Source organism: Podarcis cretensis, assembly GCF_951804945.1.
Source record: "Podarcis cretensis genome assembly, chromosome: 4".
NCBI lineage: Eukaryota > Metazoa > Chordata > Lepidosauria > Squamata > Lacertidae > Podarcis > Podarcis cretensis.
Window position 1 is genome coordinate 62,031,798 of NC_137173.1, and position 20,913 is coordinate 62,052,710.

At 39.2% G+C, this 20,913-nt stretch overlaps 1 protein-coding gene across 10 annotated transcripts in view; it reads left to right on the plus strand.

Annotated features, from left to right (window-relative positions):
• Positions 1-20,913, plus strand: part of DMD (dystrophin) — a 1,027,161-nt gene that overhangs the window by 429,923 nt on the left and 576,325 nt on the right. For all 10 annotated transcript variants that reach the window (XM_079972189.1, XM_079972196.1, XM_079972191.1 and 7 more), the window contains 5 exons: positions 5,780-5,925; positions 6,094-6,306; positions 6,994-7,107; positions 18,185-18,340; positions 19,449-19,619. In XM_079972189.1, coding sequence (XP_079828315.1) covers positions 5,780-5,925; positions 6,094-6,306; positions 6,994-7,107; positions 18,185-18,340; positions 19,449-19,619 — 800 coding nt within the window. The remainder of the gene's footprint in view (positions 1-5,779; positions 5,926-6,093; positions 6,307-6,993; positions 7,108-18,184; positions 18,341-19,448; positions 19,620-20,913) is intronic.

The following is a 20,913-nucleotide window of genomic DNA, read 5'->3' on the forward strand; positions in this document are numbered from 1 at the left end:
AATGCAATCTCATTTTCTTGATTAATTATTTTCTCTTTAAAAGGAGAAACCAATTGTGAAATTTATTAGATAATATCTTCTTTTCTATCCCTGCTCTATATTTTTTCCAGTAACATATGCAAACTACTATCCATGAAAAGCTTTTCAGCAATCATCCAGTACACTATAATAAAGCAAGTGATGTTTGTTTTCATATAAATAATTTAGAAGAAAAACTCCAGTGAATAACCTCAGTGAATGCTCTTTATTCAACTTCTTCTAGCATAGTAGTACATCAGATAAACTTATTAAACTAGTAGCTGGGCATATATTATATTTTGTCATTGTGTTGGTTTTCAAATTCTGCAATATGTTGTTAAAATTGTAGGGAATAGATAGAAAAGTGTGTGTGTGTGTGTGTGTGTGTGTGTGTGTGTGTGTGTCCCATGCCTATGAAACATCAGGAAATTTCCACTCCCTTTGTTATTGCCATTACCACACATTAATATGAAGTCATATTAGGTGCTATGTAGGACACAGAAGTGACAAAGAGCCTGTTCTGAGAAGTTAGAATCTACAGGCCTATAAGTACATTACATATGCAAAATCTGTTTACAGCAACCAAACACTTGGTTTTCTGAAAGAAGTTCTTTAGCTCTTTACTGTGTTGGAGAGCCATAGCTCTTTTATTCAACTACAGTTACAAAGGTTTCTCTGGGTAAAAAAAGTATATTTAAATTGGTTTCAATACAGTAGGTGTATTGGCTTGTACAGTAGGTGTGCAGTAAGATGTACAAGGCAAAAGTGAGGAAGAGGACAGGGTGAAATAAAGGACAGTAAAATGGGCTGACAGAGAAGTAATAGGTGGCATATGCTGCAGAAACGAGGAAGCTACAGTGGTTCAGAAAAGATTTTGGTGAAGAAGTTACTTGTGAATAGGAATCCGAAAGTTGAAAGAGGGAGACTTGAAGAAGATGGAAAAGCCTCTTCTGGGTAGTGAAGTGCGAATATCCTGTTATCTGTCCTGAATCTATTTAAGAGTTCTAATCAAATGTTCACAAAGGCTCAAGTGTTCACAAGGCACTTGCAAATTAGCCACTCCTCATGGCTGAATGCCTGGAGCAGAGGAAGGTGGCATAGACAGGTAATTTCAGGCCTTGGTGGAATATATTTTCCCGGTGGGAACTGTGAATACAAGTCCCAAGATCCCAGTGGCAGGATAGAGATGCTTCACGCAACACTTGCATTTTGAAGAATATAAATCTGATGTTTTCTTCTCAGCAAAAATGATGCATTGAGCATCAATTTCTTGCTAAGTATTCTGGTGAGAGAAAGATGCTACACCAGGACCTGGATCTGGCTTTCCCTTGTCTTGTCCTGCCCCATGGTAAACATCTGGAGAATGAGGCATGCAGCAGCTGATTCCAAGTCAAGACCTTTTATTACAACTCCTCTGCTCACCTTAGTCTTACCCACAAGTGCTTAATGCTTATCTAAGGTATCAAAGCTTATGCAAGTGGCCTCGCTCTCAGTTTCATGAAATTCCTATTTACAGGCATGCACTATCCTGCACCGATACATTATGTTGTCCTAGGTGAATGAAGCACATTAAACAGCATAGCAGTAACACATCAAGTGACCAGGTTGTGACAGGTTTATGTTTAATGTTTGCCCCTTATTTATTTCTGGTCCTTTGCAACTGTGTCTGCCCCAGGCAGCTAGTGGAGATCCAGAGTCTCTGGACTGCACCCCCTAGAACAAGTGTGGGGAGCCTTTAGCCCTTCAGATATTGTTGCACTCCCATCAGCCCCAGCAAGCATGGCCAATGGCCAAGGATGACAAGTAGTTCAGCAGCATCTGGAGGACCCAAATTCATTCACACCTGCAGCTATTCTGTGGTTTTTGAAAAGTGCACACAAATATTTCTGTTTCTCTGTCCAACATATTTACATAACCTAGGCAGGCACCCCTGGAAAGCTGACAAACCCTGCGTAAGCAGCTCACCACATGGGGTTGATCTGTGACACTATCTTCTCAACAGAGGGGTTTTAGCCATTTGCCAAGAAGGACAACAGGCAAGGCAGCAGGGAGGTCAGTGTGGTGGTGTGGATACACTTTCAGGAGCGCCAAATCGGTTCCTTTGCTATACTCGCACTGCACCAATGTCCTTGTTGTCTTGCCCCTCTCCCTCCTGGTCAGCACTAGTGACACATCTCTGAAAAGCTAGTCTTGAGCCTTCACTCTGCCCAGTGACTGCTTCTGAATCCAGGCAACTGCTCAATTTGCCTCTATGGCTGGCAAGCCATGGGCATAGGAAATAGTATAGCAGAAGGGTCAGGACTGACTGAAAACTGTTTATAAGGATCTAGGATAATGAAAAATTGATCAGATTTCAGGTGTTAGTTGGGAATACTTCTAAGAGAATAGGGTCTTCTATAGCTATGCCTCTCAAGGCTAAGCAGAGAAAAGGCAAGTCTTCTGAATTAACTTTGTGAAGCTGTTATATACAGTTACAGATTGGCATTCCAGATCTGTAGTATGCTTTTACAGTTAATATTGTGTGGCCAAATGTCAGAAAATGGATTATTTCCAACTTGTGTTCCTCAGTTTGAGTTCTCTCAACAGCTACAATTAGAACTGTTGAAAGCAGAAAATGTCTGCTTCACTCTCATGCAAGCCACATCCTATTGAAATCAATGGCAACATTCCAGTTGGCTTGAATGGATCTTTATTTTATACCCTAGTGAGTTGCTGGTTCCTCTACAGATGTTAACCTATTTTAAGGCATCTGCAATGCCATTCTAATGGGGGCAGTTTAATAAAATGCTATGCTAATGTTCTAATCTAAACATTTAACAGATGTCCTAAAGAGAAGATTGCTTTTATAGATACTCTGAATACAATAACATGAACCATAAAAAGGATATTGGCACTTTCAGTAATAGTTTTTAAAACAGACTCCAATTCTAAATAACATGAGATGTGAGAATATGAGAAATATTCTTGGGCCAGCCTGTTGATTCTAAAATTAAACTTTTTCATGTTATAATCTGAGGCAACATGCTGATTACATTATGCTTTCGGAAGCCCTGGGTGGGGGCACTGCACAGCTCCCAAACTGAGACAAACCTCTCCGGGTGTCTTCCTTGTGGAAGCCCAGGACGTTCATAACTCTTCAGTCCCGCAGCAGCAATGTTGCAGCAGTGACACATATCCGAAAATATGTGCACACTCAAACAGCAGGGTAAAGCTGGAAGCTGAGGTGATGAGGTGTGACATCTAAGTTATATTTATTAGGCAATATATACAGGACAAAGCAATCATGGCGTCCTCTCACATCTTCTCCAAGACAGAGAAAAAGTACAAAAGTACAAAACAATGCAAGAGATAGGGCTGGCTTCTGCTCTCACACTTTCTAAGCATGGAATGTAAACACAGACATGTGATTGGGAGCAATGGGAGAGAATGAAAATGCTGACTTCTGCCTATTTCTTTACTGCATGTGCTCATTCTTAAACATGTTTTGAATCTCCACCATAATAATCATAACCTTTTCTGTGTTGTTTTCACAAATGGTTTTCTCATATAAGGCAAAAAGCTCAAGTTTGCAAATCCTGAAAATGACCTTTTATTCTAGTGATTATTTTATAGTGTGGCAGAAGAGTATGGGCCAAAATGTTCATGGTACATCAAGCACAAATTTGAGATGGCTTTGTGTCTTTAAGAACTGATTCGAAAGGAAAACTGTGTCAGATGTAGGTTGTCCTATCATAGTAACCCAAGAATAAGTAAATCCAGCCCTGGCCCTTCTTCAATTTTGGGTGACTTTTTAAAAGAAAAGATCCTCTCAAGAACTTTATTTGAAAACCCCAAAGTAGTCAATGAGGAAAGTAATCAAAAGGCACTGGGGAGCAATCTACTATTTATTTTTTCATTTGCTTCAATTTATTTAATAGATTTTTACCCTGCTTTATTTTCCAAAAGAATAGTAGCTAATAACACAATAACGAACGATGTTGAAATCCTAAAATGTGCAATAAATGGCACACCAGCTGATCATAAAACAATTCAAACAGAATACCAAAACCTTAATAGAATAAAACAGTAGGAAAAAGAAAATGTTGATTACCTGCAGCAAGAGACCATAAACAAATGAGGTATCTAGCTAACTTGTTCCATTTGCACGAGGATTTCTACTTGTGCCATGGAACTCCACCCCTTCCTTGTGCACCCTAAACCTGTTCTGGGTTTTCCTGCAACCCTCCAGAGCAGATTTGCAGCAGGTGCAAGTGGGTGTGTGGGGAGAGGGGAAGGAAGGGAATCTTCCATTGTGCAAGTGGAAATCCTTGCACAGATGAAACAAGTTGGTTGGATACCACCCCAATATTCAGCCAATTCCAAAGGCCTCCTGATAAAGCCAGATGTTTTAACCACCTAGTGCTCAGGCCAGATGGGCACCCTGGTAATTGCATTCCTAAAGGTGTTAGCCACAAATCAAAAGACCCTGCTGCTCATAGCTATATGGTGCACTTCAGCTGGCAGTAGGACGGGGAACAGAGCAAGAATCATTGAGTGAAACACTTCAGGGGAGAGAACATATGAGAGAGAGTGGTACTTAAAGTACACAGACCAAACACTTTTTAGACCAAACTGTTTCTGAGATGCTCCATGCTCTCTTCACTTAGAACTACAATTCAGGATCCAAGCTGTTCTGTATAAAATAAAGCTCCATGTTTTCCCATTTGCTATAAATGGCAATATAAAAATGGCTATAAGTTTTTCCCTAGGGGCTAAAGTGGATAAAACTTATAGGCACAGGAGCCCCTCTGGAGTGGATTAAGCCTGTCAATGTGCAGACAAATAGGTCCAGGTCCTTTTTGTGAGGAAGTAAAAGAAATCCATTTTAATTCACAATCCCTTATTGGGAGGGGGGGGGGAGGTAGCAGGGTTTTGTCTCTTGCTCTTTCTTATCTTAAAATAGTTAAGAAGTGAATGAGTGCTTGTATACTTTGTAGTTTACACTGACCTTTTCTTCCTGGTGCTTGTTTGTTTCCTCCAACAGGCCTTACAATGTAAGTTTGTATTGAAAACTTGATGTGGAGTTTAGAGGAGATCTGATTTGTTGTTGTTAAAGCAGAACAATTTAGGGGTTTTTTATTTTTAAAAAACCTTCTACGCTGTACTTCAACAACAACAAACAAGAACAGCAACAACAATCCAGAGCTCTTTGGTGCTCTGCAGGGAGAATAATTTCTTTAAAAGCTCCTGGAAACAGAGAGATGTAGGAAAAAGTAGAAAATCACGAAAACAGCAGAGTAACAGAGCAACGCAAGGCATTGTGGCTGACCTGATCTGATTTGGCAGGGATTAGGTTATTGACCACACAATTTGACTCAGAAGGTAAAGAAAGACCCTTGAATCACTCCAATTTTGCCTTGTTTTTAGCATTCCCCCCCCCATCAGCTGATGCATACTCCAGTAAGAACTAGCATCCTCAGTTAAGCCCAGATAAACAGTGCAGAACACTGGGAGCTGGGAGGTGCAGTATTTGACCAGATTTTGGCCTGGGCTACTCTGAGAACCACTATAGCTGAGGGAGATTGGCAAGATGAGGGTGAATCCTGGCAGAACCTTGCTTTGCTTCTTTTTTGGGAGGGCTACAGTTGCAACTTGTCTGCTTTTGTTGTGTTGTGATCTGAAAAGAGGTGTGTTGATTTGTTTTTGTTGTGTAATGGTTACAGTTGCACAAAACTGAATTACATGGAATAAAGCAATGTACATTTCTCCCCTTCCAATGCAGCTTTCGATAGTTTGCCACCCATGCAGTATAAGGAAACTATGAACACTATTCTCTTGTGGATTCATCAGTCTGAAGCCAAACTCTCCATACCTCAGGTTACAGTCACTGAATTAGAAATCATGGAACAAAGGCTTAGGGAGCTAAAGGTAAGCACAGAAAACATGGTGAGTTTGTTTTAATTGACAAACACTTGCTGTTTATATATTTAAAAATAACCATAAGCATACTGACAGATTTCATAACGTTAGACATTATGGTTTATTCTTAGACTGAATTTAATATAAGCCAATGCACTATTATTATTTTTATTAAAGGCTTTGCAAAGTTCCCTGCAAGAGCAACAGAATGGACTCAACTATTTAAGCACAACTGTAGAAGAGATGTCTAAAAAAGCTCCTGCAGAGGTCAGTCAGAAATATCAATCAGAAATTGAAGGGATCCATGGCCGTTGGAAGAAGCTATCAACTCAGTTGACAGAGAACTGCCAAAAACTTGAGGAACTGATCACGAAGCTACAACAGTTCCAGGTTAGCTGGAATTTTCTTTACTTCCTTTATTTATTATTCATGTGATGTCAGCTATGTGACATTTCACCTAGTGCCATATATGGAGTAAAAGCAATCTTCCCTTATAGGGGCCTAATCCAAGAAATGGGACTTGGAATATAGGCAGGGTTGTATTGAATATTAGTGCTACTCAGAGGAGACCCATTGACATAAAAAGTATGACATCCAGTTGTTCTGAAACTACACAGAAAGTGTGCATGGTGGTGGGAGAAAAACACTTTTAAAAAGCAATGCAAAATCAGAAGAAAATGAACAGGAAATATATTTTGGGGGGATAAAAGAACGTCTCCCCCACCCCCGTGCCTGCCTCTGATCTAACACATACAGACTATAAAGAATCTATGCATATCTGCACAAATACTAGTGATGGCTACTCTCAATATATACAATTATTTTGCTATATATTGCAAATGATTTAGAAAACAAAATCTGGGAGAACTGCTATTTCCTGGTATGATGATCAATAAGGGTAGTAATTAGACCAAATTAGGAAAAACAAATGAAATATTTGCTTACATTTTTAAGTAATTCAGATACATTAGCAATCTCAAAGATACTCTTGATGTTTATCCATGAAGACACGTCCAGTTGTATTTTATCACTAACAAATGCTTCATATAATAAAATGCATTGCTTGTTGAAAAACAGAATGACTCTAAAACCCTGAAGAAATGGATGGCTGAAGTGGATGTTTTTCTAAAAGAAGAGTGGCCTGCACTTGGTGATTCAGAAGCACTTGAGAAACAGCTAGAACAGTGTACAGTAAGTCATGACTTTGTGTACATTTAATGTACGAAGTAGATTATAGCAAATGCAAAGTATCATCTGTATGTATAGCCTTCCTACAAATGCAATTATTGTCATTCTGCTTTAGGAGATGGTTTGTGTGGGTGTCAGAACATACTCCTAAATGCCTGCAGCATCCTGTTCTCTCAATGGCCAACCAGCTGCCTATTGAGAGCCCATAGGCAAAACATAGGTACAACAGAACTCCCTCCTCTTGTGTTTTCCAAAAACTGATGTCCAGAGACATGATACTTTTGATACTGAAGGTAGTGCACAGCCATTGTAGATAGTGATATCCTTATCCTCCAGTTTGTCTAAAGCAGGGGTAGGCAACCTAAGGCCCGTGAGCCAGATGCGGCCCAATCGCCTTCTAAATCCGGCCCATGGACGGTCTGGGAATCAGTGTGTTTTTACCTGAGTAGAATGTGTCCTTTTATTTAAAATGCATCTCTGGGTTATTTGCGGGGCCTGACTGGTGTTTTTACATGAGTAGAATGTGTGCTTTTATTTAAAATGCATCCTTGAGTTATTTAGGGGCATGGGGGCATAGGAATTCGTTCATTTCCCCCAAAAAATTATAGTCTGGCCCACCACATGCTCTGAGGGACGGTGGACCGGCCCACGGCTGGAAAAGGTTGCTGACTCCTGGTCTAAATCCTTTTAAAGCCATCTAAATTGCTGGCCATCACTACACCTTGTACCGTATAACCTAGTTTAACTGTCTGCTGTGTGAAGAACTATTTCCTTTTGTCTGTACTGAATCTTCCAACATTCAGCTTTATTGTTTCATCCCAAACTCTAGCATTATGAGAGAGAAGGAAATAAAAAAATCACTGTCTGCTTTTTTCATGCCTTACCATGTTCCTTTTTTCCCTAAACTAAAAAGTATCAATATTTGGCACAGTGCTGCATCTGCACCTGATTCATGCTTTATCTCACGTCAAACAAACCATGAGCTGTAGCCAAGATTCTTGGCTTACCGCTTGTGACTTGCTGGGGTGATGCTTTAGCTGAGATTCCTGCATTGCAGAAGGTTGGACTAGATGATCCTTGGGTCCCTTCCAACTCTACGATTCTATGATTCTATGAAACCACAAGCCTGAGTTTGCACATAACACTTAAGGCAAACCATTGCGTAGCATAGGAGCGTCAAGAGGGGAGGTTTTCTCTCTGTGAACCAGCATACTTGTTTACAGTAAGCCATAATTTGATTTAGCATTGTATGAGAACAAGGTCTGCTTCCTTTGTAAAATTAGATGAGCTATTTCCCGAATATTTATTCTAACTGTCCTTCTGTTGCATTATGTTGTTTTATATAATGACTCTAGTTCAGGCAGGATTAAAGTTAAGTGACATCTATAAAACAGTTGAGTGGGACGCAGGTGGCGCTGTGGGTTAAAGCCTCAGCGCCTAGGGCTTGCCGATCGAAAGGTCGGCGGTTTGAATCCCTGCGGCGGGGTGCGCTCCCGCTGCTTGGTCCCAGCGCCTGCCAACCTAGCAGTTCGAAAGCACCTCCGGGTGCAAGTAGATAAATAGGGACCGCTTACCAGCGGGAAGGTAAACGGCGTTTCCGTGTGCGGCTCTGGCTCGCCAGAGCAGCGATGTCATGCTGGCCACGTGACCCGGAAGTGTCTCCGGACAGCGCTGGCCCCTGGCCTCTTAAGTGAGATGGGCGCACAACCCCAGAGTCTGTCAAGACTGGCCCGTACGGGCAGGGGTACCTTTACCTTTACCTTTATAAAACAGTTGAAAGTTAAAGTGTTTTTTTAACCGACTGGCTTCCTGGGCTGCTGTGATTTTCATTAAAACAACAAAGCATGAAAATACCAGAAATATACCCTCATAAAACATTTGTTTTACTATTATGATGACCTCTAGCATCTTGATTTTTCTTTGAAGCTCTTTTCATTTTGTACATAATATTGATAATGGAATAACTATCTAACGAGAAATAGCAAAATGTGTATACCAACTGTTAAATTTTCTAGCTATCATTTTGCTAAGGGGAAATAGTATAAAACATTTAGTAATTCTGTCATTATTCTCCTTCAAATGTTAAAAGTGCCAATAACTTTGTAAGAAGAACAAGTAAAAATATTATGTAGGAGTTATTTGTCTCATGAAACTTCATGTTAGCATACAGAACAGAATATTTTATGACAAATGTCAATCAAAAGACATGTAAAGGAACCCAGTGTAACTGACAATCCCACAAGCAAGGTGAAGTTGTTGTAATTATCCAATTGCTGTCTTTGCTTGCATGTTGGTACAGTTAACAAAGATTGCTTTGAATTCCTGTAGTGGATGGTTCCACACAGCGAGCTGTTCATATGTACAAGAGTCCATTACAATAACCTGTTGTTTCTTAAATGTAAGAATAATGTAGAGTTAATAGAGATTTTAAATTCCATGTTTAGTCTGGGGACAGAGGGCCTAAAAATTGGATGGTCATTACTAGCTGCAATGATGAAATGAGAGGTAGCCTTTTTTAAAAATGGTTTATCACCCTACTAAAATTATTAGCTGCCCTTGCCATCAGTAATGAAATAAAAACTTTTTTAAAAAGAGAGAATTATAATAGTATTTACCAAAATAAATCCTCAAACCTAATTATGTTAAAAAACCCCAAAAAAAAAAAAACTCAAAACAGTTGTTTCACAACTTTTCTCCAGTTTGGCTGGGCCCAAGAGGTATCACATTAATTAGAAACTATAAATAATGTACTGTAATAACTTCTGGGTAAATCACTGAAAAGATGCAGAACTGGGAGTACAAAACCTGTAAGAGGATTTTTATTTTTTTTAGATTTTGCTTATGGATAAAACTGTTCATAGAGGCTGAGGAGATGTCTTTCTATTACACCTCACCCCCCACCCCCACCCCCCACAAAAAAATCCTGCTATCTGATATGGTTAGTAATTGATCATGATGTCTTTACTGAGGTAACATACCTGGTATGAAACAGAACTCCCCATTCATCTGTCAGCACAGTTTCTTCTAATTATACAAACTTTAAAATGGAGATGTCATTGGTACCATATTAAGGGAATTAAAATAATACTGTTTGTTCTATTTATACTGTTGGTTTGACAGCCTGCGCAATACAATTGTTGGCCATGTTGATGGTTGATAATGAGTAGCCTTCAATGAAAAAGTGCCTTAGTTGTGTAAAAACAAAGAAAAGGAGCCAAAAATACATAATACTCAAATATGAGCAACAAATGGAAAAACAGCTTGACAAATGAAACATATCTACATGAAATAAGTCAGAGAGAGGAAAATCAAATAAATTTGATTCCTTGGCAATCCTTTTTATTATGCCAGTATATTGCTACCATACCTTCATTCACATGATAAAAGGTTGTAGAAGACATATTGCCATGGACACCAAATCATTTTTCATATAGAAAAAAGACTGTTTATACAGACAAGGCAACTGTTGCAGAACTGGGGCTGCTTTTTAACATCACCTGCTTATAATCCTGGCCCTGTAATAGGCTTCTGTAAGAAAAACATTACTAATGGCCATTTCCATTTGAGCGATGTAGAAAATATAGTTTGCAATAAAATAAAAATAGGGTAGATGACATGTATGGGTTGTTAAAAGTCTGTATAAGCCATTTTCCCCAGTGACCACTGGCCATAATAATGCAGCACCTATCTCAGGCTTCCTCAATCTCGGCCCTCCAGATGTTTTTGGCCTACAACTCTCATGATTCCTAGCTAGCTGGACCAGTGGTCAGGGATTACGGGAATTGTTGTCTCAGAACATCTGGAGGGTTGAGGTTGAGGAAGCCTCATGAACATCTACATCCATAACATGATGTCAGGCTATATGTTTTTGTGTGTTTCAACAATGTTATCCATATGTGAAATGTTAGAAATAAGATTTCCCCCTTATATTATTTGCAAACTCTGCATTTTCAGCACTGTTCCCCACTGGTGACAATCTCCTATATAGTGTCCTTACCTCATTTTTGGCTTAATAATTTACAACACTAAAGAGATTTCATCATTGTGTATTGAAGATAAAATTTAAATCAAAACGGTCTGAGACAATTATAAGCAGATAAGTACAGTCAAAGAACATTTAGCTTTTTAAAGACACAAATTTAGAGTTGAACTAATTTCATTTCTCCCTTCTTCTGCATTCTGGATTTTTAAACTTTTTCCCCCCTTCCTTTGCTTCTTTATTTTATACCCTTTTAATTGTAAATTTTATTTTATTGAATATTGTATGTCCCCTGTTTTATTGGAAGTTTTTATTTCTTTTCCTTTCTTTAATTTTTCTTTTTTCTTCTTTTTTTTTTGTTCCATTTGGTTTTTGCTTTTGCTTTTTGTTCCTTTTGGTTTTTGCTTTTGTTCCTTTTGGTTTTTGCTTTTGCTATATGACTGTAAGATTTGTTGTTGTCAGAAGGGGGAGGCAGACAAGAGGGAAAGTGAAACTGCAAGGATTTTGGGAGGGGGAAAAAATGTCATGTCAGTGATGTTTCTTCTCTGTTGACATTTAATTAATTAACCCCCACAGATGTGCAGTTGCTATATGATCTCTCAAAATCCTGGGGTAAGAATACTTGAGAAATTAGATGGTTGTGAATTCCAATATTAATTGGCCTGATTTGCATCTTCTGGAATAATGTGTGAGCCAGAACTTAGTTTTCGCTGGCTTTCACGCTTCTTGATTGTACCAACACAGTTCTCAGCTAAAAAATCATTAAAAAAATACATTTAAGATGCATTTTTAGTTTTGGGATGAAAGTGATTTTTAAATATTATTTATATACATATTCAAATTTTCTTTTGAATTATTAATTCAGAAACTGGATGGAACAGAATGAAGGTTGAGCACGTGCAGAAGTGACACAGACAAAAAATAGACTGATTCACCAGTCTTTACCTGGAACGTTTTCTCTAACTGAGCATGTGAACTGCCCTCAGACCCCCAGGTATAGGGCGGTATATAAATTCAATAAATAATAATAATGTCCTCACTATGAATAAAATTCTCTGAAAATCTCAATGTGGAGCTTGTCCGCATGGGTTTTTGTTTTTTTCTAATTCCCATATTGCTCCTTGGTGAGAAGCAAGTTCTTTTCTTACCAGTTCTGCTAAAAATACAAATTATCACATATTATATGCATTATTATACACACATATACACTCCCAGGTTTCCTAAACTGACACATAAGCAGATGCATACAGCAATGTATATAGCTGTATAAAAGTACCTATCAAACTATGCTGTAGACATATAGTACCTCATGGGACTTACGTCTTTCCCACATATGCATATAAATGTACGTATATTTGCATCTAATGCTGCATCTAATTTGGCTTTCTTTCTTTCTTTTTTACAAAGAAAGGCTGGCAATGTATGAGTGGCTTGAACATAAATGGGCACTCATTGCAAGAGGCATCACAATGTGTTGAAAGCTTGATTGCATCAAAACTGGCATAATAGTTAGTGAAGAATTCATGCCTTTCTGAGATGTGCCTGGATGTGGTAGAATTCTTGCTGGTACTGAAGCCCAGCAGGATCAATGGACCGCTTGCATCTTTTTTATGGAACTAGGGTCCCCTGATTTTAGTGAGATGCTGCTTTGTCAAGTATTTCCTTCTGCCAAGCCTTAGGCTGATCACACTGGTCCTGTGGAAGTAAAGTAACATGGGTTTAACTGGGAATCGCGAATTAGGAAAACATCTCTCACAGCCGTCGATCAGCAACAATAGAGAGAAATAGCAGGCAGAAAATAAAAGACAGGCAGCCAAAATTAAAAACTTTTTTGAAAATGTAGATTCAAAATGGCTACACTAGGAAAGACATCGTGTCAATAATCAGTTCTAGAAAGAATATGTCAGTTAACTAATATTTTAGCTACAATTATGGAAGTTTCACATTGAGTCTAACTTGGATCTTATGGTTGTATTCAACCAACTTTTACTCAGAGTAGACCCATTGAAATTAAGAGAATTAAGTTAGCCAAGGCCATTAATTTCATTGGGTAAGAGTTGGTGTATGGACTTGTGAGTCAGTGGGAAAGAGAGTGAAGTGGTGTGGGCTTGTAAATAAAACAACTCAGATACTGGGAAGTTTTTGATTGGGATTAAAGTTGGTGCTGTTTTCTATTTGGTCACTAGGTGGTGGCAGGAGGTAAATATATAATGTACTGCCATGTGATTTCTGTTGTGCAGTCCTTATGAGTTTCATAAATTCTGTGTGATGAGCATTGTATCCTTTCCCCTGGGGCACTCTATGCTTCTACTGAAGTAAATTATATATACAGACATTTAGATTTTATTTTCCTCTGACTCTGTCTGGCTTGTTTAATTAAGCTCCCTGATTCAAATTTGTTCTAACTTAAGACCAATAAGAAACAAATTGTGTAATCAGCAAGAAAATGTAATGACACACAACAGAACTCAGAAATTATCTGACTCAACTAGTTTCAATTTTCCTTGAACTAGTCTAGTTTGAATATTCTGTAAAAATTCTATTTATATGGCCTGTGTTGTACTTAATCTATTCCAAAGACGCATTTTGCAAATCGTTTTTTCGCTCATAATTTTACATGCTCCACTGCCTCAGATGAACAAGCTCTGTGAATTGTGTTTTTCTCACAAAGCTTACAAGTTCTGTGAGAGCCCCAGTAGAGGCTTAAGACATCACTAAGTATTGATGTTTCTGTTGCAGGATTTACAAAGTATTCCAACTATCCCAGAAGTGTTTGCAATTACCATGAATCTTGCAACCTATAATAATCTATATCTATTTCTCTCACAGAGTTTATCAGCTTTGAAAACTGTTCTCGCATATTGTGTACATTCTATGAACCATTAACCCCTAAGGTTAAAAGCTTGTCAAAGCTTTCACTTTTTACACAGCACTCCTAACTTTCATTAAAGTATTTTAAATTATACCTGCATAATCTTATCTCTGAAGCTTGGTATAATGTTGTTTAAGCCAATTAATAGCTCTCAGACCTTAATCTCTGTGATACTTCTGAAGAAAAGGAAGATCAGGATTATGTGGTGGCCTTTGGTACAAATGAGGACTCCACACCCTCTGAGGCAGCCAGACACCACTTTCTCAGTGCCCTTGTATAAGCTTTGATTCCTCTGTCTTGCTTGTCTCTGAAGTCCCTCATCCATTACAACAATCAAGAATGTAGCCTTTTCTCTATGGTTGTCACACTGGTTTTCTTTCTCACTTCATTGCAGTGTGTTCTGTTCTCTCTATTTCAATATTAATATTATGCAGCTTGAAGCAATAGGATGCCTACAAACTGACTCCTCTTGGAATAAAAATTGCCAAGACTAATAAATATTATTCAGAAGCTTTACATACAGAACTTGGTTCAAAACAGAACATAAAACAATTCATGACATTCAAACAATTGTGTAATATCAGGCACATGTCCAGCACATATTTCATCATCTTACATAATTGAAATAATTCCAAACAGACCTAAAATCATGTCTGTGACTCTCCACACAGACTCCATTAGCTTGGAGCTGTTTTTCTCTTCAGAAGAGATATCATTAGCACTTCCTTTGTTCTCTGTGGCTTCCAGAGAAAGGCTCAAAGCGATGGCGATTTGCAGTTGAATAGTGGTGCCTCGCAAGACGAAATTAATCCGTTCCGCGAGTCTCTTCGTCTTGCGGTTTTTTCGTCTTGCGAAGCACGGCTATTAGCGGCTTAGCGCTATTAGCGGCTTAGCGGCTATTAGCGGCTTAGCGGCTTAGAAAAAGGGGGGAAGGAAAAAAACTCGCAAGAACTCGCAAGACGTTTTGTCTTGCGAAGCAAGCCCATAGGGAAATTTGTCTTGCGAATCACCTCAAAAGACGGAAAACTCTTTCGTCTAGCGAGTTTTTCGTCTTGCGAGGCATTCGTCTTGCGGGGCACCACTGTACCTCACATAAGCACCAAGTGAGAGCTAGCAGAGAACATTCTAAGTTAACTATCAATCCATTTACGCTTAGAGAGCCCTTTCTAGCTTCAATATATTCCTGACTGGAATTTTCCATGTTAAACCCTCAGTAGTTCACATTCAAACACATACAGAGTATTTTCAATTTCAGTATCACTTAAACAATTATACTTAACAGTCTCATCTTGGTTCCTTCATCTTGTTCCAACTTTCTGCTACCAAATTTTCACCTTTCATTGCTAAGATGATTCAAAACTCAACCATTAAACTTTTGGAATAGCCTTTTAATTCCTGTGTCCTGCTGTAACTAAAGCTGTGTCTTGGTGTTTGCCTAAACAAACAATTATTATAACATGGAGATGGGGTGCGCATATAAGCCATGCCTCAACATGTCTAGGGGTGTAGGCTGCCATTTATAACTTTGCACAATTAGCCCAAAGGTCTGCTGAAGATTTCTAAACATGTTTGGTGAATGTACTTAGAAAACTCCCTATGACTGGTAGCCCTGTCTAATCAGGGTTCCCTGTGGTGGGGAAAGTTTCTAAGGGCATTCAACCAAACACAATGAGAAATCCTCTACAGGACTTTATGCTAATCATGCTAACCTGGGTATGTTGGAGAGGCATTTGTGTGCATGCTCCAGTCTCTGTCCACAGTTTCCATGTTGCATGTTCAGACAAATGCCAGAACACAAGCTGTAGCATGTAACCAAGTGTAAATATGTGTAACCAAAATAATTGTATAAGTGTGGTGTAGTGGTTAAGAGCGGTGTACTCGTAATCTGGTGAACTGGGTTTGCATCCCCGCTCCTCCAAATGCTGCCCCTGGGTGACCTTGGGCCAGTCACACTTCTCTGAAGTCTCTCAGCCCCACTCACCTCACAGAGTGTTTGTTGTGGGGGAGGAAGGGAAAAGAGATTGTTATCCGCTTTGAGACTCCTTAGGGTAGTGATAAAGCAGGATATCAAATCCAAACTCTTCTTCTTCTATTTATTTACCCCGGATTCACTTCATTATCTTTGCTCTATCCCTGTGTTGAATTTTATCTTATTTGTTTACTTATTAAATTTCTATATCAATCTTCAGCTGAGGATCACAGGGCGGTTTACAATATTGAACTAGTTACGTTGTAACGTTAAGCCAAACCAAGGCTATATATGAACCTGCAAGCGTGTAGATATTCACAAAATAAAATAAAATATAGCCACTTCACTCCTCCCGTGGTTGTCCTGCTGCTACCATGCTCCCCAGTACTCAACCATAGTTTAGCTTACTGTTATGTTCCAACCTGGGCTCATGGTTTGTCACCAGCAGATAAACTACATTCAGTAAGCGAAGTACAAGCCTTGGCTTCGCTACTATAGCTTGTAATACAGATGAGTTGACTTGGCTTTTCCTCTTTCCCAGACAAATTCACTTAAAAATAAAATAAAAAATCCTGCCCACATCCTTAGAAATGTCAAGTTTTATATGTGTGCTGTTATTTAGCTACCAAATAACTTATCAGCAACCTTCTGTTTGTCAGGGACCTTAATTGAGAGAAGTCAACTGCAGGGTGAAATGTTTACCAGGCCCTCTTTGAAGCCCTTAATAAGTTACATTTTGCTCTGCCAGGCCTTCAGCATTTCACCATTACAATAAGAGAAAGCAATCAAAATATTTCAACTTTTTTAAAAAAACTTCTGTTTATCTGTTCAAATCATCCAAAATAATCTCGCCTCTTTTTGCCAAAGTAAATACTGTTTTTCTAGGCAAATAAAATATACAAGAAGTAAATTGTTCAAGTTCAGTTTCTCAGTTTTACATTCATAAAACTGTGTGTCATGCTGAGTTTGACAGATAAAATACTTTTTTTTCTGTCAAAAGACAGTTTCTGCTAGTATTTTGGATTTCCCTGTGAGGGAGATTATTCTGTTAGCAAGTTAATTTATATTTTGTGTCATTGATCCCTGCTACCACGGCGTAGCTAGCCGTACAGGCGCCCAGGGGGCAAGGCGTGCTGGGGCAGGATGTGCTGTGTGGCGCCAGAGCCTGCATGGAGTCCACTCCTCCCACCGTCTTCCCCTTGGTTGCAGGCACCATGCCATCCGAAAAGGCAGCGTGGGGCTCGCGTCCACCCGCCGCCTCCCCCTCAGCTGCCCTCCAGTTGAGGCGGAGGCGGCAGGTGGGCGAGGGCCCCACACCGTCTTTTTGAAAAGCACAGCGCCTGCAGGAGTCCACCTGCCACCTCCCCCTCAGCTACAGGGTGGCTCAGGTGGCAGGCGGACATGAGCCCCATGCCACCTTTCCGGGCGGCACAGTGCCTGCAAATGTCTGAACCGCTGCATCACTCCCAGGAGAGATGCGTGGCTCAGGCACACGGCAGGCAGCACGGTAAGTGCTGCCCCTGCAGTAAGTGGTCGCACCCTGCCCCCCACTAGCTACGCTAGTGTCCTGCTACAGCATTTATTAAATAAATGTGAGCATACACAATGTATATTTGTATTCCTTTTGTCATATACTTGCTCAAGTTCTGGACTCCTTCACACTGACCACTATCGGGCTTGTCTGTCTGGTACCTCTTTGAGGTCCCCAGATTTGTCACCTGTCACCTCACGCTCTGATTGCATAGTCCCCGGGGGATTTCTTCTGTAACAAAGAAAACTGTCAAGGCCCCTAGTTGCTGTTCTTCACCTTCTGCTCTTCATCAGTTGCATCCTATACATTTCTAGAGTCCTTACATATGTGGGTGGGTAAAAGGAGATTTCCCTCATACCCTTATCTACCACCCAGATTAGGACTGCAGCTATCATTTTTTTAAAAGGCCTATTGTGTCACAGCAAGATTTCTTATAGTCTTGACAAGTGGTTGCAAATTGATCAAGAAAACAGAGACAGCAGCTTAATTTGGAGAGTCATATTTTGACTTACCGCAGTTTGAAGTTGATTTAAGATCTTGGCTAGTACCATAATTCCCTAGGAAACTATGATTACCGTAACATGCTTGCTGCATGTGTGGATCAACAGGTCACAATATTGTTTAGAATATTACCAAGAAGAATTAAATTTAGTTTAAATTTATTTAATTGAATGCCTATATATTTTGGAGTGTTGTAATGCAATGTGTATCATTTTTTTTATCCTTTAGGCTCTAGTAAATGATATCCAGACAATCCAGCCCAGTTTGAATAGTGTTAATGAGATTGGGAAGAAAATGAAGAACGAAGCAGAGCCAGAGTTTTCTTTGAAAATACAAACTGAACTAAAAGAACTTAATGCTCAGTGGGATCACATTTGCCAACAGGTACTCCATCTCTTGCTATCTTCTTTTAATTTAATTCCAGATTTCTCTTTGACATAATTTCCCCTGCTCTGTGTGCATAACTACTGAATGTGAGAGGTGGAGCCAGACATTTGTGGTTCACACTAATTAACCTTCTATCTTAGTAAATTTATCTACCATGTCAAAATGCACGCAGGAAAGATAGATTTGAGTGCTAAAGTCTGACAATAATATAATGTATTATAATTGCAAACAAAGAGCTTGACATAAGCTGGAGCGGATAAATAAAATCCAGCAAGGTATGACACCTAATAAATAGTTTTATCTTCACTGGCTTTTGCTTTACTCAAAGTATTTTGTAGCATTCCTATCAAAAAAATAAGGAGTGATAAAGCAGCATTATGATTCTGAGTTAAACCGCTTGGAACGGCACATTATAACATCTGTCAGTAACAAGCTTCTGTCTGTTACAAACTTCAAATGCCACAAGTTAGACACAGAGAGCAGAAAAGCAATTGTACTGAAAAAAGGCAAACGTAATGAAATTTTCACCGTGTCATTTTTCAAGACAGAAGGCTGTAGGATCTTATATTACTAAATTAGAAAGAGAAAATTTCAGTAGAAAGAAGAAAGAGTGAACTTCATTTCGGATTGCTTACCATGTAAGATGATACATTCTTCACATTTTTCTTACAGTAACACTTTGCCTACTTGGCAACTTCTTGGCATCTATTGGTGCCATTTGGGAAACAAGATTTTGAGTTGACTCCAAGAGCAGAAACCCCGTTAATTTGATGCTGTTAGGAGGAGAGGGGATATTAATCAAATCTGCACTGGTGATTGGGGGAACCTCAAAAACAAAATGAGAGGTGGTGTGGAGGCTGGAGGAAAAATTAGTGAAAATTACCTCGCCCTCCCTCTTTTCTCCAGCAGTAGTCTTATCTGGATCCACATTCCCCCAGTGAACAAAAGGAGCCTCTTCATTCACAAGTGGGAAAGTCTAGATTCAACCCTTCTTTAAAATCTGTCTTCCTTAAAATTGAATCTTGTTATGCTAGGCATTTACTTTAATATTCAATTAATGTCTGAACTAGTGTTTACAAGAGGAAATCATGTTGTTTTCTTTAAGGCCTATGCTAAGAAGGCAGCTCTGAAAAGTGGTTTGGATAAGACTGTGAGTCTTCGAAAGGATTTATCAGAGATGCATGAGTGGATTACACAAGCAGAAGAAGAGTACCTTGAGAGAGATTTTGAATATAAAACACCAGATGAATTACAGAAAGCTGTTGAGGAACTGAAGGTAACAAAATACAAAGTGACTTGTTTAATTTGTATCTGATCTTCTTCTTGAAGTTATTGTTACACACAATCTGTTTGTTCATTTGAAAGAGCTGGCTATTTGAGCTTCACTTGAGAACTATTAAATTCGAAGCAATAGGTGGTTTAAAGTAATTTCACTTCAATTTAGCATCTGTTATAAGTTTTTTGACTCATCAAAGAATTGCATTTCTATAAGTTCCCTTCCCCCATGCTTAATTGGATTTAGTGTTGCATTTGTATATGTCCTTATTGTTTGTGGGTACCCACATCAAATTCTGCACCTGTTCTCATATGCTTCCATTCTCTTTTCTATGATAATTGCATCAGATGGTATATAATTCTTGGGCTATTATTCCTCTGAATGTAACTTCTCCCAGATGGAATTCAGAAATTGTAGGCACTCATAAATGGGAATAAGAAGGTTGCATTCAGCAACAATTTGTGCTTTCATTTTGTTTTCCCACAACATATAGAACAAGTGACAAGTCCCTGTTATGCTAACTTATCCCTTTAAGTTAGAGATGTTACTTAGGAAAATGTTCCCATTGAATATAGATTCATTTCATTCCTTGACTATATTGCGGGTTTTCTCAGTTTTATCTGATATGGATATTAATGCATATTGGCAATAGTACAGCCAGAGCTGTTTGGCACCCTCATTTAGTGCCATTTTAGATATTGGCAATGTGGGGACTTGTTTCCTTGTTCAGCTCTTTAAGTCTAAACCAGAAGCAAGGACAGCAGTGGCTGTAATAAGAGGAATAGCACTGTATTTTGCAGTATTTCCTACAAGTTTTACACGGGGTCACTGCAGCAGCACTACAAGTTGCCTTGTAAAGATTCAGGCAACCATGTCAAGGAAAGCCTGGTATGTAGCTGAGGTAAGGACACAGAAAGATGCACACAGAGTGTGCATGGTATGTGATTACGGTATATTACTTAAGACAGCAAAACAAAATGAAAACTCAAAACTATACACCCTATATCAATTACACTTGAGAAAGCAAGAACGGGCCATTTGTGCAGTGGCTCCATGTTTGTAGGATGCTCACCCCAGGAAGGCTTGGCTGGCAGCTTCATTATACACCTTTAGGCACCAGGCAGAAACGTTTCTCTTCAACCAGGCCCTGGGCTGATTAACTCCAGAGCAGTAGCCGCTACCAAATAATGAGGACAGTGAGGAAAGGAGCATGCCAGATCTTGAATAGGTGGGGAGGAAGAGGAAGTGGAGGGGGTCTTAATGCTTGCCTTGAAAATATGAGCCTTTACAACAG